This window comes from Anomaloglossus baeobatrachus, chromosome 9 (assembly GCF_048569485.1).
Source record: "Anomaloglossus baeobatrachus isolate aAnoBae1 chromosome 9, aAnoBae1.hap1, whole genome shotgun sequence".
In the NCBI taxonomy this organism is placed as follows: domain Eukaryota; kingdom Metazoa; phylum Chordata; class Amphibia; order Anura; family Aromobatidae; genus Anomaloglossus; species Anomaloglossus baeobatrachus.
In genome coordinates this window covers 125,851,720-125,874,978 of record NC_134361.1, presented here as the reverse complement: position 1 = coordinate 125,874,978, position 23,259 = coordinate 125,851,720, and the positions used below count along the sequence as shown (strand labels likewise).

Below are 23,259 nucleotides of genomic sequence, written 5' to 3'. Positions count from 1 at the left end.
ACAGCTGTTGAAGCAAAAATAACACTTCACCCATGTAATTCTCTATCACATTTGTTCCTAAAATGATTTTTGGGTTCCGATCACTAGGGTCATTTTGGACTACAATCAGGCCTTGCCGGACTAAGGGGCACTTTGCACACTGCGACATCGCAGGTGCGATGTCGGTGGGGTCAAATTGAAAATGACGCACTTCCGGCATCGCATGCGACATCGCAGTGTGTAAAGGCTGGATGATACGATTAACGAGCGCAAAAGCGTCGTAATCGTATCATCGGTGCAGCGTCGGCGTAATCCATGATTACGCTGACGCGACGGTCCGATGTTGTTCCTCGCTCCTGCGGCAGCACACATCGCTGTGTGTGAAGTCGCAGGAGCGAGGAACGTCTCCTACCGGCCTCACTGCGGCTTCCGTAGGATATGCGGAAGGAAGGAGGTGGGCAGGATGTTTACATCCTGCTCATCTCCGCCCCTCCGCTCTGATTGGCCACCTGCCGTGTGACGTCGCAGTGACGCCGCACGACCCGCCCCCTTAACAAGGAGGCGGGTCGCCGGCCACAGGGACGTCGCACGGCAGGTGAGTGTGTGTGAAGCTGGCGTAGCGATAACTTTCGCTACGCCAGCTATCACCACATATCGCTGCTGCGACGGGGGCGGGCACTATCGCACTCGGCATCGCAGCATCGCACCTGCGATGTCGCAGTGTGCAAAGTGCCCCTAACTCTACACAGCCCACTTTAATGGTCACCTCCTTGAACCCAATTTGAGTCACAGGTAACCCGTTGACAGCATAGATAGTCAGGCCGTCGTCTGGTGGGGTCAAGTCATCATCCAACCAGAACTTCTTATATAGTACATAAGAAATTGTGGTTACCTGAGAGCCGGTATCAAGGAGTGCAGAGCTCGGGATCCTATCCAGGGTAATAGAAACGATGGGCCGTCCCCCTACATACCGCTCTCTCCAATCTGCTGAACCTTGGCAATTTATTCCTGGGGATTGGCCCTCGGCCCCAGGGGTTGCTCATTTAAAGGATAGCTTCTTGCATAGTGGCCGGTCTTGCTGCACTTATAGCAGACAGGTGGGCTGTACCGGTCACCACTCAGTCCTTTATATGCTGAGGTCCGCTTCCGCACCCAGGGGACGTCCTCTGGGCAGTCGGCCAATTAGATCTCCCTTGGCAAGGTGGTCTTGGACTTTAGCTGCATGGCCTCCAGGATCCGTGCGACATCTCTGGATAGCTGCTGTACTTGGGTAGACAAGTCACTGGCTCCGTTCCCGGACGTTGTTAATAGAGATGGTTCAGGCAGGGCTAATGCAGGGGACCTCACTTGTAACGGGGAAGCATCCACTTGCCGAGCGGGGAGTGGGGAGTCAGGAGCCTCTGGGGCTGCAGGTCCTTAATCGCCCGTTCTTTCAAAGTAGCAAAGTCCAAAGCAGGGTGTTCTAGGGCCCACAGCCGTAGCTGCTTGCGGTCCTCCACTGACTCAAGGCCCTGCAGGAATTGCTCCACTAGCATTCTATTTCCCTCTGGCTCTCCAATGTCATTGGTCAATCTCAGGATCCGCAGCGCTGCCTGTAGCTTTAAGGCATAGTCCGTAATGCTGTCTTGGTGCCGTTGCTTGCAGCTGTAAAACCTCATCCGTAACTCTGATTCAGTGCGAGTCTCAAACGCAGCTCCCAGTCTCTGGAAAATGGCGGTTACTGAGGTCCGATCCGCCTCAGTCCATGTCTCTACTTCTAGCTCAGCCGCGCCGGTCAGCTGCCTGAGCACCATTGACGCTCGCTGCCATCCATTCAGGGCATACATGTCAAGCACATTACAAATCTTCCTCCTAAATCCCTGCAGCGCATCTGGCCGGCCGTCATACTGGGGAAGCCAGGCAGCACCCGGCACATAGGGCAGAGTTATGGGCATTATGGGCACAACGGCATCAGGTGCTGGTACCGCCGCTCTTGCGACCGGAGCGGCATCCACCGCTTCAGCGTTACCCTGGTCAGGTGGAGGCAGCACCGCCACAATCCCGTCATCCGGAGCCGACATCTTCGCGTGCCCCCTTGGTTTTCTCCCAGCACTCCTTCGCGGGCTGTGGCCCTCTGGGAACTTCTGGTTCCTGTTGCAGGCTGAGGATGAAGGGCGGGGCTTCGGCTTTGTGCGCTTTTCGAGGAAGATGGCGTTTTTGGCAGGAAAACAGTGGAAAAATGGCGGACGTCGTGGGAAAAAGGATTTGGACTCCCGGAGTTCACTTTTCAAGGCGCACGTCACCCAGGTTAGTGGGTCCTGCTCGCATCCTGTTTGTGATACCAAGATTGTCCAGGGTGTGCTGCCCTAGCGACAGCCGACAGGCTGCTCGTATCCGGATCCGCAGTGGCTCGAGGGGTCTCCGGACCCGAGGCGGGGTTGTGCTTCCGCTCGAAATGAAAGAGGGGATTGATGGGTGGATTGGATAGTGTTCGTGACGCCACCCACGGTGAGTGGTAAGGTGGGATACCACCGCTGCTGCGTTTGGGAGCGAGCGCCCGGGAGCAATGGAGTGGCAGCTTGAGATGTTAACCCCTCCGTGGGCAGGGGGAAGGTGTCCCGGGGCTCGGTGATGGGAATGGCTGGGGACCCGTTGGGGCAAAGGGGGCACAGCGTACTCACAGTCTAGAGATGCTGACACGGACACCGGGTAAACCAAAGTCCTGAAATGCCCTGTAGCCTTTATTTGACAGGTTGGGTCCATGCCCTTTTGGCGTTGCTGGTTGGTCTGAAGCCTTGTCCCTTGGTACTGTGTTTAGTCTTTGTGGATCCCTTTTGCCTAAGACTACTCGGGTCCCGCTCACCTGCTTGGCTAGCAGGGTGCGCTTGCTCTCAGGGTTCACGCTTGGGATTTTCTGGACGGTTTTGAGAAGTCCTATCCCCCTCGTCGCGCTAGTACCCCGATTTTGGAGCGGGTGGAGAGCGGTTCATGAAGATTCCGTCCTCGTCGGGCGAATTACTGGTCTGCATAAAGCTACTTCCCAGCCTAGGGTCCGCGTACCCCATCGTGCCCTGGCCCCGGTGACTGGTTGTAGCACAAGGCCGCCAAACTGCCCTCCGTGGCAGTACCGTACCCCTTGCCACTACCCCCTGAGACCGTGGTTCCAGCTCCTTCTAGGCCAGGCCAACCTCTGGCACCTGGGACGGGTACAGGAGCCCAGCTCCGCAGCGTGACCTTCCTGTCAGTGCTCGCTGACACTCTCTCTACTACACTGACACTTCTGGCCCTCCTTCTACCATCCCTCCATCTGGGTGGCCCTATTCCCCTCAGGCTGCCCAATGGGTGTTTGGTGGGTGTGGTGCAGTGTGTTCCTCAGGATTTGTGTATACCTGTTCTTAGCAACACCAAAGGGACAGGACCCGTAACCAAAGAGGAGCGGGTACCATGCAGAAGGGCAGATTGCACGGCACCCTTGTGACAACCTTATAGGCCAGGTCTAACAGTCCTGCTTGGTGTATCTAGGATGGTGAATATATGCTCGGAAAATTATGAAGTAAACATTTTTTCACTAGGGGGTTTTTATGAGAAAATATGACAAATTACAATAAAGTTTTTGCCCCGTTTTTAGTGCATATAATTAGCTATCCTCCTCTTTCATGACCAAAAAACATAAATCTAATATCTACTCCTAAAAACTCGTCAGATTGAGAAGATATGAATAAAATTCTTTAGTAATTTTTGTAAGCACTGTACTTTTTTCATATAGTAAACTGAAAATGTTATAGGTTTATTCCTTACTGCTCTAAGTGTACCCACAACCTTAAAGAGGGAAAGTGTTACCCTGGGGTGCCAAAATGTTAGATGTGTACCTGTCAGGTGATTGGGAAAGCTGTGTGTGACCCATTGTAGGCGTCTCAGTGGCCCATTGAATTGGCAAGGGGTGGCAGCAAGAAGCGTGGTATGGATGTGTGACTAGCTATAAAGGGTACTTATTGCCAGCCTACTGCGATCGGTGACATGATGGGTGAGTGTAAGAAGCACAGTCTCCCTTTACAGTCACATCCAAGTCATGTGTACCACGAGTGGAGGTGTTTGTGACATTCAGCAACTCTTAATCGCTAGAACATCTATTTCATATAACAGATTACTGTAATTATCATTGATTTTGTTAAGTAGGAAGCATCATTTAATTACTCCCTATCCTTAGCCAGCTACGTTTAGAACACTCTTTTTCCCTGCTTATTCTGGAGTTCAACAGCTTTTTTTCTCCAAAAGGATTTTCCAATATATTTTATTTTTTTGAGTCATTTATATCTTTTTTTTTCTTTTCTTGCAGGATATTAGATAATAACAAAGTTGCTACAATCATCCCTGGAGCATTCACAGGACTGAGTTCTCTGTATTTCCTGTAAGTCTTTTTATTTATCCTTAATTATGACAGAAGATTGGGCTAACACAGTAGGGAATATAAATCCATTCACAAGACACATTTACTCTCAAGTTCTTAAAGTTCTGACAGATGGAGGAAAACATTTTATGCCTTTCATTGACTTCTTAAAATCATTAGCAGCAAAAACAAAATGCGAAATAACATGTTTTTAACTTCAAAAAATCTTTGACTGCTTTTCCTCTACATTCATAAAGTGTTCAGGAAAAGATGAGTGATCAATAGTATTAAAGGGAACCTGTCAGGTGTAATATGCACCTAGAACCACAAGCAGTTCTGGGTGCATATTGCTAATCCCTGCCTAAGGGGTACTTCTCACATAGCGAGATCGCTAGCGAGATCGCTGCTCTGTCACAGGTTTTGTGACGTACCAGTGACCTCATCAGCGATCTCGCTGTGTGTGACACTAAGCAGCAACCTGGCCCCTGCTGTGAAATTGCTGATCGTTACACACTGTTCTGGTTCATTTTTTGCTTGTTGGTTGAGCACCAACTCTGTCAAGCAGCGTACGCTGGTAACCAGGGTAAATATTGGGTAACTAAGCAAAGCGCTATGCTTGCTTACCCGATATTTACCTTGGTTACCAGCGTACACCGCTTAGTGCTGGCTCCCTTACTAGAAAGATAGTAAAGCGATATCTGAACCCAGCTATCTAGTTTCAATGTTATGTTTTATACTGAGTTTATTATTTTCTTGCAAATGATAAGTAAAGTTTGAGAATGTTTAAAAATTCTGATTATCCGTGAAAGTCACCTGATTTTCTACTAAATCTTGAAAAGTTAAATATGGACCCTGTTTTACCCTCTTAGTATTAAAAATGGACCATGGCTGCAGGACTGGCAGCAGCCAGCATGAACTTGTACTCTTTTTATATAGTTGCACCTTGTGTGCTTACCAGAGTCGTTCCCTGAACCATCAGGGTTTTCAATACTGTCACCATGGACACAACAAGGAACTCAAGGTGGTACGACACCATAACTAGAGGTGGCACCAGGGTTCAGGTGTTTTAGGTTGCGGGTTAAAGGGAAAGGGACAATGGGAATGGACTGATGCAGGAAGTAGCTGCAGCGGAGCACCCTGAGCTACCAACTACCGCTACAACTGGTAGCGTTCCCACGTGTTCTCCTGTTGACTTGGTGAGTTGTAATGTTCCAGTGTATTGCCTCCCCTGTGTGCGAAGAGTATTTAAAATCTAACATGTTATTTTTTCCAGTTCCTGAAAAATAAAAACTCTATGTCCTGTAGCTCGGGGACGAGCTACGTTTAACCAAGGGGGAATGTGGCGCCCCTGAATATATCAGGGTGCCATACGGTACTGCAATCCTTACCCAGGGTGCAGGACCCAACCCCCGTGGTTCCAGGTTCCCAATAACCGGTGTCGTACCAGCAGCACTATAAATCCCAACCACACCTCACATCAAACCTCTCAGACACACCAGTCGGATGGGTTAAGCTGGAATAGGGCCACCATGCTAGGGGTCAGGCAGACTGGTGGGAGGGAGGAAGTCAGTTTAGAGTCAATGAAGTAGTAGCCCTCAAAGAGTGAGGAGCTGGGGAGTTGTAGCTCCCAGGGAGAGAGACCAAGATTGGTTCGCAGACGGTGGTCTGGGACCACAGGAGTCAGGGACCGGTAGCAGTGACATTGGAAAGGATGCGACGGACATAGTCTAGGACGACTGTCGGCATCAGCAAGCCCAAAAGAACTTACCGGTACAGAGCACGGCGGGGTACAGGACCCTAGGTCGGGAGCAGGTTTAGCCGTCCCGATAATTAACCTGGGAGGGAGAGTCTCTTTATGAACTTTCCTAAGAGCTTAGAGATTGAAGACATTAGCACAACGCGGGGGATAGTATTTTCCAGAAAAGCAACCCAACTGAAATCCCAAGTGCCAGCCATCAAGAGCACAGCTGCCATGCACACATGGATAGCGGGGCCCCAACAGATTCACACTAAGGGGCCACAACAGACACTAAAAATTGTGCATGGAGTTAAAGGTCCGGGCTATCAAACGACACCGGTGGGAGCGAACACCTTGACGGGCTCCCCTATAGTGACTGTGATGCACAGACATTCTGCTTTATCTACATTTATTATTCTGGTGTCAATCCAACACTATGACTACCGACAGTGAGTACTCTGTTCCCCTGCACCCAGCGCTCCCAAGCAACCCACAGAAAGCCCCAGAGTCCGAGGCCTTCCCTACCTGCGGAGGGACTGACACCTTGCTTCCCCACACCACCTGCCCCGGTACTCCCTCCAGCAGCGGCGGTACTCCCATTACTGCAACCCGCAGGTAGCGTCACGAACTTCTACCCTGTAAATACCCCCTTTACAAGAATCGGAGTGTTAGCTAAGCTCGAGTCCGGACCCCTTGAGCCATGACCACCCCGGATCCGAGCATCCCAGTTGGCGCTGGGGCGGCACACTAACATGCTATTCAATGCAGCATCATCTGTGCTGCAGCGTGTACCAGTGTTCGCTGTGACTGTGCTTGTGAATGCAGGGCACTTCCGGTCATGGGCAGTATGAAGCCTGGTGCACTCGTCCCAGTTTCAGAGAGGTCTACTGTGCATGACTTGAAGTCCCCAGCATTCAGAAACACAGTCACAATGAACACAGGTATGCGTGACACCGCTGGTGATGCTGTATTGAATAGCATGTTAGTACACCCCTGTAAGCGTGCTAGCATGCTAAGAGGGCGGCTAGTCAGGGGATATAATGCCCTTGGGACTAGTGCCCTCACTCATTAGCATATGATAAAAGATCCTTAGAAAAACTTTTTCTAAAGATCTATTTATGTATGCCACTACATAGAGGGACGGTTAGGCAGGGATTAGCAATATGTACCCAGAACTGCTTGTGGTTCTGGGTGCATATAGCACCTGACAGGTTCTCTTTAACATTTTTCATAGGACTTTTCAATGAGTTAACAATCTCACAACTATTAATATAATATTTTATTGTTCTCCATCAGGTACATGCTGAACAATTCCATTAGTGAGATTCCAAAGAATTCCTTATGTGCAGAAATGCCTCGTCTTAACTGGCTGTAAGTGACCATTGTAAACATTACAATTTATTGATTTTTTGATTTTTAAACAAACTGTTTCAATAGTTAATGACCAGTGTGGCTACAGTGTGGCTAGTGAGTTACAAATGATGTGTAAGTCCTTTCCTGCATCTCATGTTTTCTGCAATGCCATGGCAGACAATTGTCCTCGATAGAGTAAATTGCTTCAGATATCTTTCGCTGTCTCATCTGCCTTGGAGGATTTGATCAATCATGGATTACTTTTGTCCAGGATAATACTCTAGATTTCAAACTGTATAGAAATTCAACTGAAAGTCCCTCTTATTGCGAAAAGTAATGTGGGACCAATCTTATTGTATAATAGGGGCACTATATCTGGAACATTCTAAAAGTTATTATTCCTACTATAGAGAGAAATACTGAACACATTGCCAGGTTGTTATGTATCAACAATACTGTCAGGCAGGCATCATTTTATGGGCAATTTTGTGTTAATACTTTCACTATCCTGGCACATCATATTGTCCATTGTTGTGTTCTCAAACTAATGTCTTGGGAAGCAAATATGGCTCACAGGTTCAGTACCTGTGGCTACTAACTTACTACTTTTAAAGAAGATTTTAATAACGGGAAAAAGTTTAAAGAGACTAAAGAAGGCCAATGTGCCATATCTTTATTCCCAGGTAGGTAATAAACTTGGGGGGCCACTTAAAGGGGTATTTATTTTTTAGGGTATCCATTGTTGCTTGAGGGAGCTGTATACCCAAAGCCTCCGATTTGTCCAAATTAATTTTGAAATTTGACAGTGAGCCAAAATGTTTGAAGATATCCAAGATAGCCGGAAATTCTTTGAGGGGTTCCGTCAACAGGAGAAGAAGGTCGTCGGCGAAGGCTGCCGCTTTATGTATAGTTCCAGCTATGGAAGCCCCTTTTATGTCCGGATGCTGTCTGATTCGTTGAATGAGGGTCTCTATCACTAAGATGAACAGAGATGGAGAAAGCGGGCAGCCCTGCCGAGTTCCATTGTTAATGTTGAATGGGCTAGAAAGATCCCCATTTATCCTAATACGCGCTGTCGGGTGTGTATACATCTGAAAAATTGCCTCTATGAATGGGGTAGGAAAGGCGAAGCGCCGTAGTGTTTCTCTCATGAATATCCAATCGATCCTGTCAAAAGCCTTTTCCGCATCAGTGCCTAATAGCACTAAGGGTCTGCGGTGAATAAGGGCATGCTGCATTAGATGGAGTATGCGTATGGAGTTCTCGTCCCTCTCTTCCCTTCACAAAACCCACTTGTTCGGGCGAGATAAGTGTAGGTAGAATGGTACTTAAACGGTGTGCCACAAGGCTCACAAATAATTTCAAATCATTATTCAACAGTGAAATCGGTCTGTAGTTGCTACAGATTTCAGGATCTTTTCCTTCCTTATGTATGAGGGTAATATGTGCTTCTAATGATTGTTTTGGAAAAGGGGATCCCTGTAGCACAGCATTAAAGAGGTGAAGGAGATGAGGGAGTAGAGTTTCTTTAAAGGTCTTGTAATAAGAGATCGGGAGGCCATCTGGGCCAGGGCTTTTCCCTGTGGGGCACTTTGACAGGATCGACTGGAGCTCCTCAATAGAAAATGGCCTGTTCAGGTTTGTTGTATGGGTTGTGTTGAGCGTTGGAAGACGTAGTTCTGACAGAAAAGAGATTATGTCCCGTTGTCTTTTATCTGCTTGTTCTGGTGTCTCATGCTCTCGAATGTGATACAAGGAGGAGAAATATTTGCTAAAGGCATCAGCAATAGCTTCAGTGTCTGCAAGTTTTTTGTTATTTGAATCTTTTAAAGAATAAATGTAAGTATGTGCTTTCCTTTTTTTGATCAGGGAAACCATAAGCTTAGATACTTTGTCTCCATGTACAAAGAGGCGATTCCTCCAGTTCATGTAGAACTTTGCAGACTGTTTGTTTAAAATATCTCTGAGCCTTTGTCTTAATTGTGTTAAGGGACTGAGGATGTTTGGTGACTGAGAAGTTTTATGTTGCAGTTCCATTTTTTGTATCTCGGAATACAATGATGCCACCTCATCTTTTCTGGATTTATTTAAGAACGAGGATATGGAGATAAACTCTCCGCGTATTACTGCCTTGTGCGCTTCCCACACTGTAGGAAAAGGGACTGTATCTTGAGTGTTAATATCAAAGTAATTTTTCAGGGCTTTCGTAACACGTGTCTTATACTGAGATTGAGACAAGAGAGATTCATTCAATCTCCATGTCCTGTTCCGGACCCTCTCCCCAAGTGTGATTCCCAGTTTTAAGATAGAATGGTCCGAGTGGACGCTAGTAATAAGTTTGGCATGTTGTATCATGAAAAGAGCTAAGAAAGGTAGTCAATTCGGCCATATGAATTTTGTGCAGGTGCGTAATGAGAGTAATCTCTTTCTGTTGGGTGGAGGTGTCTCCAGGCATCGACCAGTTGGGCCGAGTGCAAGGATTTATGTATACGCATCAGCGCCTTTTTAGGAATAGAGGATCTGTTTGTGGAGGAATCAAGTTCCAGATTAAGGGCCACATTTATATCACCTCCCAGGATGAACGTACTCTCAATAAAATGTTTAGCTTCCTTCAAAACCTTCGATATCCAGACATCCTGCTTAGTGTTCGGGGCGTAGATATTTCCTATTGTTACTAGTGTATGTGCTATTTTCCCTTTGATAAATACAAATCGGCCCATATTGTCTGAAAAGGTATCCAGCAATTGAAAGGGTGTGTGTTTTGAGAAGGCAATGGCTACTCCCCTGGCTTTTTTTGTAGTTGAGTATGAGTGGAACCATGTGTTGTAAAATGCTTTATCAAAGTTCGGTGACTTCTCTAGCATTAAGTGCATTTCTTGTAGCAGAAGTATGTATATCTTTTCTTTTTTAAGGTGGGCTAGAATTTGTGAGCGCTTGACGGGAGAGTTAAGGCCTCTTACATTGTAAGAGGCGAGTGTCAGCAGGTTGTGTTGTTTAGCCATAGTTAAACTGTGTGGATGCCCAGCTCAACCCACTCCCACCTTGGATCTCGAGCCAATGTAAAAGTGATACACACAGAAAGGCAAAAGAGAGAGTATTAAGAGAAGGGGTATAGAGGGGGGAAGGTGTGACATAGAAGGAGAGGAGAATGGTGTGGATAGCAGTCTTGTCCTTGTGAACCGTAACCATGGGGGATTTCTTGGGGTTCATTCAAATAGGCGGACGATTTTGGTCTGCCAGGGAGAACCCAATAATTAATTATAACAATATATGCAGAAGTTCAACCTAAATGAAAAACATTTTAAATCTGTAGGATGATAAGAGGGAGAGAACAAGAGACAACAAGTCAAATATTCAAATTTGTCTCATCACATATGCAGTCTTTATTCAGATGGAACAGGCACCTTTCATCAAACAGCCTCGTGTCTGGTTTCGGACAGAGGTTGCCTGGTAGGTCTTCGTCTGGGGCATTGACTTTTCGGATATTCCACGATTTCCCATGGCTGCTGCGTGGGGAGTGGTGGAAGATGTAGAGCAGGTTGGAGGAGATTCAGATCTGGAGTAGATCCTGGTGGGATGTCCAGTTCCGCGCAAAGGTTGGAGAAGTCCTTGGGAGATCTTGCAGTGAACTTCTTCCCCTTGGCCGAGACCAAAATACCGAAGGGGAACAGCCAACGGAATTGGAATTGTTGTTTCCTCAGTTCGTCCGTGAGAAGTTTAAGGAGGCGCCTCTTGGCTAATGTAGAAGAGGCTATGTCTTGGAAGATTGCAATGTTAGATCCTTCATGTTGGATGTTAGGGTCTGATCTGGCTTTTAGGACGATTTTGTCCTTAAGGCGGAAATCTAGAATTCGGCAGATAACATCTCTGGGAGGATCGTTGGGTTTGGGTTTTGGGCGTAGTGCTCTGTGTGCCCTCTCTATGATTAACTGGTGTTTTTCTTCAGCATCCAAATAGTTTGAGAAGAGGGCAGTTAGTGTTTTAGAGATGTCCTGCGCGATTACCGTTTCCGGAAGACCCCGTATCCGGAGATTGTTGCGTCTGTTCCGGTTTTCCAGGTCTTCCATTGCGGCATATATTTTATAAATGTGATCATCATGTACATGAAGGTTGGCTTCCAGCTCTTGGGCATGGCATATGATGTCCGTCTGAGACTGCTCCAGCTCCTCTACTCTGTTACCCAGTTGGTGAATGTCTCTTTTAATGTCAGAAAGATATTTTGCCAGAGGTGCTAAGGCTGTTTTGAGTATTCTGGTAATAAATGCCCTGGAGATTGGCTTGTCTGGGCTATCAAGCAGTTCTGCTTCTGTGTCAGAGACATCTGAATTGTGGTTAGGTGTATGTTGTCCTCCTTTGCTCTGCTCTGTTTATTTTTCTGTTGCTTGTTAACAAATTTGTCCATCTCTTTCTTGTGGGGTTTGGATGCGTGATATACCTCTGTTGATGCGGATTTCTGGCCAAACAACCATGTTTTATCCTGTTCATCTGTAGGTTGAGCTGGGGTTCTCCCAGGTAGCAGAGAGATTGATTTATTGCATTCCTCTAAGACCCAGTACCTGCTAGTCCGTTTAAGTTAGGTGCTTGGTTCTGGTGTATGTATGAACCTGGTGTCCCAGGGGGTATGTTCAGTGACTAGGCTTCCTGAGACAAGCAGTAAAGAGATCTATGTAAGGGGATATCTTCTTCTTATGATCTACTTGCTAGGATGTAGGTCGTTTCCCCTTCACAATATAATCAGGTGTGTCCCCTTTAAAGGTACTGTCACACATAACGAGATTGCTAGCGAGATCACAGCTGAGTCACCGTTTTGGTGACGCAGTAGCGATCCCGTTAGCGATCTCATTATGTGTGACACTTACCAGCGATCAGGCCCCTGCTGTGAGATCGCTAGTCGTTGCTGAATGGTGCAGGTCATTTTCTGCAAAGGCGACGTCCTGCTGGGCAGGATACATCGCTGTGTTTGACGCTGTGTGACAGGGTCACAGTGACTGCTGAGATCGTTATACAGGTCGCTACTGCGACATGTATTGTTCCTGCATCGCTGGTAAGATCTGACTGTGTGACATCTCACCTGCGACCTCCCAGCGACTTACCTGCGATCCCTATCAGGTCGCATCGTTTTCGGGATCGCTGGTAAGTCGTTGTGTGTGACTGGGCCTTAAGAGTCACTGAGTACTGGACCTTATCTGGTTAATATTTGTTTAAGCTGCTGCCAGGAGGAGAAGGGGGGGTGTATTCCTGTATATCTGCTCCTCAGTGTCCCAAACAAGCTGTTCAGGACAGCGTTTCCCTGCCTCTAGTCACTAGCTCCTGGACCCAGTCACATACGGCAGATAAGTCACCACAGGGGGGGGAGGATTGTTTGCGGTGCTGCAGGTGATAAGGCCCTGTGTGCTATGGCCTCAGCAGCAGCTCTCACTAGCAGAAATCCCTGAGACAATGACTCCTGGGCAGTTCAGGGAGATGAGAGGGGTCAGGAGAGTGCTCTGTTTACCTCTGAGGGAGGGAGGAGGTTTGCTGGGAGCTATTCTGTGTCTGGGCAGAGCTTTCCTCCAGTCCGAGGCTTCCTCATGTGGACTAGGCCGCAACTTCTCCTCCCCACAGATACCCCCAGGGCTTGCTGCACAGAGGGTCCCTCAATGCTGGGGTCACCAAAGGACAGGTCCCACCGCTGGGTAAGCTTTAAAAGACTCGATGCCTTCGGATTTTTTCACTTTTTAGGAGAGCTCTCCAGCCTCACATCTGCTCCTTGCTCCAGTCAGGCCACGCCCCCGACATCACGTGCTCCTTCCACACACAGCCGGAGGGCGGGACGTCCAGACTGCTGGGCACTTCCTGCATTACGTTCTGCATGACACTTACATCTCTTGTCCTTTTACTATATAAATGCAGCACCATGATTATATTATACTGTGATAAGGTGCATATACTTTATTTTGATGAATGTTTATATACATTATTCTCTGTGCGATTCTCTATTATCATTCATTGGTGCTTGGCCTTATCCATCTTAACAAACACCCTATCAGAATTATGTGTGGGCGTTTTTACTTGTTATACCATACCCCTTCCTTTTCCTGTGCCTGTGCACCTGATCGTAATAGCTAATCACTATGGGGCTATTTATATCCACCGGGTATACACTGCCAGTAGGGTTTCCTCCTTAAGAAAGCAACAGTACCTTCGTGAAATGCGCATTGGTGGTAATCCTGTTCCTTGTGGGTATGTGCACTTTGTATTGATTATGTATTAGGTGTTGTCCTTGTATTAACTATACTGTATTTTATACGACCTTATTTTCTTGTGTATGAGCCCTTCGGGACCCCGGCATAGTTGCACGCGCTTGCACTTTATTGCTTAAAAATTCTTTTTTACTGTTTAAATTGACCGGGGTATTCCTGTTGTATTACATCCTTTTACTTTGGGTCTTTCTAATACAGTTTTGAGTGGCCTTACCTCTCCCACGGCTACCAGTGACAAACATATATGGACTGAGTCTCATCATATTATTATATCCTTCTCTCCTGTGTTGTGCCTATATACTTTTTTGATCTGTCTTACCTCTCCCACGGCTACCAGTGACAGACATATACTGACTGAGTCCTATTATATTATACCCTTCTGTCTTGTGTTATGCCTCTACATTCTTTACTTGATTGGCCTTATCCTTCCCACGGCTACCAGTGACAGACACATATGGACTGTGTCCTAGTGTATTATATTTTTCTGTCCTGTGTTGTGCCGACGTATACTCTTTAGATTGGTCTTACCTATTCCACGACTATTAGAGACGGACACGTACGGACTGAGTACCATTGTATTACATCTTTCTGTCCTGTTTTGTGCTTCTACACCTTTTTGGCCTTACCTTTTCCACGGCTACCAGTGACAGATATATACGGACTGAGTCCCAGTATATTATTATATCTTTTTGTCTTGCGCCATGTTTATACATTGATAACCAATGACAATTTTTATACACTTAATACCTTGTGCCCCCCTTTATTTATTGGTAGTTGTTTTTATTGTCCATGCTGTCTTGCATATGTCCTATTCATATCAATAAAGTTTATTCTTATTGCATATATACTCGTTGTATCTCCTGTTTTTGTGTATTGTGCGAGTAGTGCATGCACCCTGTCGGGGTACATACATACCAACAGTGTGCACACCATATGGCTCATTTATTGGGAAGTGTTCTCAGTCTCTAGTATTAGCCTCTTTCCCTCCCCCCACAGTCTCTAGTATTAGCCTTTCTTTCCCTCCAGTCTCCAGTATTAGTCTTTCTTTCCCTCCTCACTGCAATCTTTAGTATTACTCTCTTTCCCTCCCCCCTGCAGTCTTTAGTATTAGTCTCTTTCCCTCCCCCCTGCAGTCTCTAGTATTAGCCTCTTTCCCTCCCCCCTGCAGTCTTTAGTATTAGTCTCTTTCCCTCCCCCCTGCAGTCTCTAGTATTAGCCTCTTTCCCTCCCCCTGCAGTCTCTAGTATTAGCCTCTTTCCCTCCCCCGGCAGTCTCTAGTATTAGCCTCTCTCCCTCCTCCCTACAGTCTCTAGTATTACTCTTTCCCTCCCCCCTGCAGTCTCTAGTATTAGCCTCTTTCCTTCCCCCCTGCAGTGTCTAGTATTAGCCTCTTTCCTTCCCCCCTGCAGTCTCTAGTATTAGCTTTTGTATCCCTCTTCCCTGCAGTCTCTAGCATTACTCTTTCCCTCCCCTCTGCAGTCTTTAGTATCAGCCTTTCTTTACCCCCATCCCCCTGTGTATATAGCATTATTCTTTCTCCTTATGCCCGGCGCCCGCAGTTTATTTATTTGTATTCGCATCTTAAATAGAGGTGCATGTCCCCTCCTCCCCCCTCTGAAAACAGCGGATTCATTAAACTGTCTAATGGAAGGGGGGGATGTAAAAAAATATTACATTTTTTTTTGCTGTCAGAAAGTGCCGCTCCCGCAACGCGCCGCTCCAGGATTGCGGGTGCCTAGTGCCAAATGTGGTCCTGGTCGCACATATAAAACAAAATTCTTTGCAGGACACAGTCACATTTTTAGTATTACCATATCATTTTTTTCTATAAACCATTGGATCACTTTTTTTTTACTTTTTCGCTTTTTTTTGTACATTTAAATGGCATTCATTTAAGGGTTATGGTACGGTTTTATAGCTTGAATCATTGCGAATCTGGCGATAATATGCACTTTTTTGTTTATTTTAGTTGCTATTGTATCGCCCAGGGAATGGGGTACCCGGGCAGTATATATAATTGGGAATGTCACTGTGGTGGCTGTTGCCCGGTCCCGTGCCCTGGGTGCTTATTATAAAGGGGATTATTTACAGGGGAGATAAGAGTTAATGTCATGTGACGCCACCTGCGGGTTGTGGTTAAGGATGGAGAACCGCCGCTGCTAAATGTGGGTACTCCCAGAAGCTGGTGGTGATTGCAGCAATGGTGTTAGGCCTTCCGCAGGTAGGGCCATGCCTGGGAGATGATGAGGGGTAATAACGGAGACCACACCAGGTTGTCTTTAACAGTCTCTACTCACTTGGACCCATGGGTTGCTGGTTCAGGTCAGGGCCGCCACTAGGAATTTCAGGGCCCCATACTAGCAAAATTATGGGGCCCCCTTGAGACTCCACCCAGGCTCCACCCCAGCTCCACCTACAGCCCACAATCCTTCCACAGTCCGCCACTACTCTTGGAAAAACATATTTCCATGATACACGCTCTACACCTCCCTGCTCCATAATACACCCTCTACTCTGCCCCCCTCCGTCACACTCTGCCCCCCTCCGTCACACTCTGCCCCCCTCCGTCACACTCTGCCCCCCTCCGTCACACTCTGCCCCTCAGTCAGCACCTCTCTTGTCACACCGAGCCCCTCACACTCTGCCCCTCTCTTGTCACACTGAGCCCGTCACACTCGGCCCCTCTCTTGTCACACTCGGCCCCTCTCTTGTCACACTCGGCCCCTCTCTTGTCACACTCGGCCCCTCTCTTGTCACACTCGGCCCCTCTCTTGTCACACTCGGCCCCTCTCTTGTCACACTCGGCCCCTCTCTTGTCACACTCGGCCCCTCTCTTGTCACACTCGGCCCCTCTCTTGTCACACTCGGCCCCTCTCTTGTCACACTCAGCACCCCCCATGTCCTCCTCTTCACTCATTACCTGTCATGTGCCCTCACCTACTACAGCTACTCAAGTATCTTCTGGCTCCTCCCACATGGGGGTGACATGGGCATGACATCATCGCAGGTCCTGCACGGGAGCAGATTAGAGCCTCCTGCCTCTGCAGCACTCATGTATTTAATCCCCTTTCCCCTCCCCCATGAAAAAAAACACACCGGATTTGCTAGATGGCAAAAGGAAATGGGAATTTAAAAGAAAACAAAAAAACCTGTTTTAACATGGCCCTGGGAGGCAGCAGCTCGGGGTGACCGCCCCCCTGCCCCCCCGGTAGCTAAGTTACTGCTACACCCCCAGTATTAGTCACAAGAAACCCCCCTCCTCCTCCTCCTCATTGTCCCCTCCTCAGGTTATTAGTCACCACTCACCTCTCCCTCCTCAGGCACCTCTGTATGGGCCCCCCGCCGAGCTGCTTCTCCTCTTGTACGGGCCCTGGCTGCACCGATGCTGTTCTCCTAGGGGCCCCGCCACTGCTTCTCTCCATGAAGGCCCCAGCTGTGCCACTTCTGTTTCTGCTGGCCGGGCAGGAACTTTTGAAATGACACACACGCGCGCGTGCGCAGTACTGACGTCATCAGGGCGAGCAGCGTGTATCACAGAGAAAGTGCCGGGCAGGAAACAGGAGAGATTCCTGCGTTCCGCTGCCTGCACGGACTGTGTGGAGCTGCAGAATCACTCCCTGCCCAGCACGCAGCGTGTGAGGAGGGCGATCTGACCAGGGCCCCCCGAAGCCTTGAGCTCCGGACAAAAGGTCAGATTGCCTTCATTACTGACCAGTGAGCAAGGGCCCAAGCCGCGCTCAGAGAATAACTGGCTCCCACTACGGGGCCGCAAACGCAGCCTCTGGGCAGACTTCACACTGCCGCATCAGGCAGCCCAACAGCGCCCCCCTCACAGTTGCGCCCGGGGCAGATGCACTGCCAGCCCCCCCTAGATACCGGGTATGCAGCTGCATACCCGGTCTATCCAGCTCACTTGGCTAATTTGCATGTGATGTAAATTAGCCACATGTCTAGTGGCAAAAGCAACACTGCAAGGGTCCTCTGCTGCGGCTGTGACTGGGGGGGGAGGCGGTGAAGAGGGGTGGGGGCCCGGCTGGCCTGAGGCTTAATAAAGCTAAGTAATTGTCCCTGGCTCAGCCGGGCCCCCCCTCTTCACCAGGCCCCCTACACCAGTCTCAGTAGTAATGCCCTGATGGCGGCCCTGGTTCAGGTCCTTTGGAGTATCAGTGCCAATGTAGTGACCCAGGTTGCTCTGTCCCTGGCACTCTGTGTGTTGGGTCCCGGTAGCGTGGAGCGTTTTGGGGCCCAACTGTCCCTTTTGGGGTACAGTCTACTTCTCCGTACGGCGGGTAGTGCAGACCCTGTGAGGAGGTAAGTGTCCAAACCCCGATCCTAGTTTATTGCTGATGCCCCTGGATTATTTGGTTTGGTGAAGTCTGTGAAGGTGTCCTCACCGGTCAGGTAGTTATCAAGCCATGTAGAACTGGCGCCTGATCTAGGGCCCTGTGTCCTGTTCGAGCTCCGGTCCCAGCGGTAACTCCGGTACCCGACCTGGCGACCTCTCTCCTGTGCCCCGGGGTCACCATTGGATGAACCCAGCTCAGGCACGTCCGCACGCCTCTCCTGTGTGCCACACTTCTCTCGACTCTCTACTGACTGCTGACCCCTCTCACCAGGCTGATTAATCCCAGGGACTCTTTCCTTTCCATGGCGACCATCCCCTTAATCCTCTATGCCTGGTGTGGAGTGGAGAACTAGGATTTTGGTTGTGTTGACACTGGTAAGCCAGGTCCCAGGGGGTAGGTCCTGCATCCCCAAGAGGATGCAGTTCCCTGTAGTGCCCTGAGTGGCTCAGGGGCGCTACACTATTATAACAAAGCATTTTTAATGGTAAAAAAAAATGTTCATGCTTTATTTAGAATTTTTTTTTTTTATATATATATATTTTATCCCCTTTTTGTAAGTAATATTGTTTTACAATTGGCACCATATAGTAATTTTGTTCAACATCTTGTGGTAATTTACCCATGGGACCATCATCTTGTAATAATGTGCCCTATCCTTTTCCCCATCCTGTAGTAAAGTGTCCCAGGCTTGTCCACATGCTGTAGTAATGTGTCCCAGCCTTGTCCCCATCCTGTAGTATTATGCCCATCCTGGTCTCCTTGTAGTAATATCACCATCCTGTAGTATTGTGCACTTTCTGGTTTCATTGTAGTAATGTCCCATCCTGTTGTAATTTCTCCTTATATGCTGTTCTTCATATTCACATTAGAAATAAATGTGCTCACCTGTCCTCTAATCCCTTGGTTTCCTCTTTTCTGCTGCTTGTGGCTCACAGACCAGTGAACTCCATGACAATCGCGGCCAATGCCCACAGTAGTCAGTGCTTTGTTTCATTTCAATGAACTGCCAGAGTCCAGCACTTGACGTCATATCACTACATCAGCTGCTGGCCTGTGACTGGCCGGTGGCTGCCTTATGTATAGCTGCAGAAAGTTCTGTGAAGCACCAGCAGTTCATTCAAATGAAATAAAGCGCTGACTACTATGGCCCCCGGCACTGATCCTCATGCGGTTTACTGGCCTACAAGCCACAAGAAGAAGCCCGAGGGGCCGCATGTGTGACGCCCTGGAAAAACCAGGTTGTCACAGAGACTGCACAAATCTTCCAAGTGCAGGACTCCATCCTCCTTGGCATACCAACACAAACCCACACCCAGGTACACAACATCAGCCAGCAAAGCCTAGTCACCCCCCCATGACAATAGGGACACACCAGTGGACGGGACCAGGTAAATGGGAGTGCCCACCTAGGGGTCTTGAGGTGTCCTGGGAGGGAACACAACAGTCGAGTCTAGTCTAGTCTAGTCTAGTTTGGAGTGAAGTGGAAGTGAGAGGAGTGTGGAATGACAGCGGAGTCAGGGGTTGTGGCCCCTGGACTACCGGACTACTAACTAGGTGGCAGACGGCAAACAGGACCACAGGCGATGGAGATCCGGTCGCGGCAGACCTTAAGTGGACCGAGGCAGGGTTATAGCCCGCCGGTGCCGACAGCGGGAATTCGGTCCGGAGGCCATGGACAGTTGGTGTGCCTGGACCCTAGGGTGAGGAAGGTTTCAAGCCTCTTGTCAATTAGCCAGCCGGGGACAAGATTCTATGTCTTGTCCCACCAGCAAGCCCAGAGAGCGAAACGGAAGCCCAACGCGGGGATAAGGTATCTGCGAGAACCCACAGAGATCCCAAGAGTCAGATTTCGCAGGCTACAGCTCCCAACATACAAAAAGTTACCGGCAGTGGACTTCCACCAATTCAAGCGGAGTTGTCCTGTTGAAGACACAAACACTGAGTGCAGGAGGAAGGGATCCCTGTTTGCTGTACCAGGGTGTGGGACCTGAATACAACTGCCGGAGGTTACCGGTCACTGGCAATTTCGTTTACTACTGGACTCTGTGTGACTTTCCTTGGAACTGGAGTACACCATTCTTGCCCGGTCCAGCCCTGCATGACACTCTCCGCAGCATATCTCCCTGTTCACTGGAGCCCCGGGACAACACCTCCCCTACCTGTGGAGGGGATACCATCCTGCTGCCCTGCTCCATCAGCCCTGGGCGTCCCATATCCAGGCAACGGCGGTGCTACCAACTCTCACCGCAACCCACGGGTGGTGTCACTGAAACTTTCCCTTTCTACGGTTGTGAGGACGGACGGCTGCACGAGCCCGGGTCCCGCTGCCACTCCAGCCACAGTAACGAACCCAGATCCGAGCACCCCCTTGCAGTGGTCTGGCCCTCAACCGCAACACATGCAGCCCATGTGTTTGAGACTTTTGGTCTGGAGTTTTAGTCTTCTGCTGGGATAAGGGTTTATTTTCTTTGTGGTCAAGAGTTGTGATTTCCAGGAAGCTATTAATCTAGTTTTGTTTTATCACTGTCCAGGGCTGAATGTTGTCAGTAGATATGACACTAAAGGGTACTTTACACGCTGCGACATCGCTAACGATTTATCGTCGGGGTCACAGTGTTCGTGAGGCACATCCGGCGTCATTAGAGACATCGCAGCGTCTAACACGTACGAGCGACCTTCAACGATCACAAAAGTGGTAAAAATCGTTGGTTTTGCAGAGGTCGTTCAAACACCAAAAATCGTTGTCTGGTGAGTAACGAGGTTGTTTGTCATTCCTGCGGCAGCACACATCGCTGTGTGTGACACCGCAGGAACGAGGAACCTCACCGTACCTGCGTCCCTCCGGCAATGAGGAAGGAAGGAGGTGGGCGGGATGTTCAGCCCACTCATCTCCGCCCCTCCTCTGCTATTGGGTGGCCGCTTAGTGACGTCGCTATGACGCCGAATGAATTTCCCCCTTAGAAAGGAGGCGGTTCGCCAGTCACAGCGACGTCGCTAGGCAGGTAAGTGCGTGTGACAGGTGTAAGCGATGTTGTGCGACACGGGCAGCGATTTGCCCGTGACACACAACTGATGTGGGCGGGTATGCTCGATAGCGATATCGATACAGATATCGCAGCGTGTAAAGTACCCTTAAGTGTGACCAACTTACCAACTTACAGTTGCACTGAGAAGCAGAATAAAAAAAAAAAAAAACAAACTGCATACTTACTTCAAAGATTAGTGCAGTTCCTTCGATCTTACCTTGAAGTCGTGTGACATTATTTTGTCATATGACCTCTACAGTCAGTCAGCAGTCACTGCTCAGCTGCAGACTTCTGATCAGTGGCCATGAGAGACAGGAGATCACTGCAGCGGTGAAAACACTTTTTTTTAATTTTCTGCCTCACACCGCAGCTATTAAGAAGGGGTTGATCATTATGTGAGACAGGGGATATACCGTATTTGTCGGACTGTAAGACGCACTTTTTTTCCCCCAAATGTTGGGTGAAAGTGGGGGGTGCGTCTTATAGTCTGAATGTAGGGTGCTGCAGTGGAGCGGGTCATCAAGCGCACGAGCAGGCTACAGCATTGCCTTGCCGTGACCACGTGGACCCGCTCATTACATATGCACGCCCATTCTCCCATCCATCTCTCAGCGCTGAAGACGACGCTGACAGGTGGGCGGGATGATGGGCGGGGGATGCACGCTTACTAAACAGCTGGCCGCATGACCACCCCTGGCAACTACAGCCTGGAGTGATCATGTGCGGCTGTATTCACTGCTCCCCGTGCATCATCATCAGAGCGGGGGGCAGTGAATCAGTGCACTCACCATTCCTTTGCAGCACCGCGATCTCCTCCGGTCTGTGCCGGCCGCGGCTGTGTGGAGACTAGCGGTGCTCACAGCGATGACGTCATCGCTGTACGCACGTGTCCACACACATTTACGCCGGCACAGAAAGGAGGACATCGCGATGCTGCAGGGATCATGGCCGGCTACACACAGAGCACTGCTGACACAGACAGGAGGAGGAGTGATGCTGCGTGGAGCGAGGATAGGGGAGTATAAATGTTTATTTTTTTGTGTGCCACAGGATGCAGGACATATAGCGGGATGGGGGTCTATTGTCGCGGGCGGGGAGGAGGGTGTCAGCACACTACGCTCACCCCTTCTGCTCGGGTCCGGCAGCTGCTGCTCAGTGGTGGCTCGAGCGGTGGGCCGGATCCCGGGGGTTTCTCGAGCGGCACTCCTCGCCCGTGAGTGAAAGGGGGGTTGTTGGGTGTGGGGGATGATTATTGTCCGTGACGCCACCCACGGTTGTGGTGATTGCACCACCGCTGCTCAGTATGGGGATCCCGGGGATGGTGGTGTGGAGCAGCCAGGTGTTGTGTTGCCCCTCCGTGGGTAGGGGTTGGTGATCCCGGGGCCCGGTGATGGTTTGGAAGGTGCGGGGCCTGGTGGGCGCAGGGACGCGGGGGCAGCGCTGTGTCTTGCGGCACTGTGGTACTCACTCAGCCTGAGACGTTGACACAGTTTTTACGGTAAACCAAACGGCTGGATAGACGGTCCCACGGACGGCTGCACTTGCTCTCCCGGTAGGTGACGGTGATGTCCCTTTTCCTAGCACCTTGGTGTACTTGTTGGTTGCGATGGGTCCCCACCGGTAACCCGCTCCCCGGCTTCAAGCTGGACTGGGGGAGCTCTGCACTTTGCCCGCAGGCGCTGGCCCTAAGAAACTGGTGCCTTGGCGGTGGCGGTGTCTCTTCTATACTGGCTGGGCTGTTGCCTTCAATCGGGACTTGGTTGTTGGGGGATCTACGTCCCCTTCACTGACGGATTCGGCAAATTTGGCGACTCCTAGCCTTGCCGGGGTCCGAGAGGCCCCTGCCCTGGTGCTGACTGTCCTTCGGAACACTGCTCCAGACCGCCGGGCACACAGCCAACGGGGTCCTTCCAGGAACTTCCAAACGGTCCCCCTCCAGACAGTCACCGCCGTTGCTGACCTTGCTGACCTGGTCCTACACACAGCTGGACCCTTCAGGCTTTCTTTCTTTCCTGTCACCTCACTTGCTTTCCTCCTTTACCACTTTGCTACTTTCACTGCTTGTTACTCCTTCACTTAGCTCCTCACTCCTGCTCCTCGCTAGCCCTCAGCTAGACTTCAACTGCCTGGTTTTCCCGCCTCCAGAGCTGTGTCCTCCTCGGTGGGCGGAGCCAACCGCCTGGCCCACCCCCTGGTGTGAATCATCAGT

General features: G+C 49.5%; 1 protein-coding gene across 2 annotated transcripts in view; it reads left to right on the top strand.

The window, feature by feature from the left end:
* LOC142251311 (relaxin receptor 1-like) overlaps nucleotides 1–23,259 on the top strand; it is a 1,991,578-nt gene that overhangs the window by 1,100,815 nt on the left and 867,504 nt on the right. For both annotated transcript variants that reach the window (XM_075323995.1, XM_075323994.1), the window contains 2 exons: nucleotides 4,295–4,366; nucleotides 7,380–7,454. In XM_075323995.1, the coding sequence (XP_075180110.1) occupies nucleotides 4,295–4,366; nucleotides 7,380–7,454 (147 nt within the window). The remainder of the gene's footprint in view (nucleotides 1–4,294; nucleotides 4,367–7,379; nucleotides 7,455–23,259) is intronic.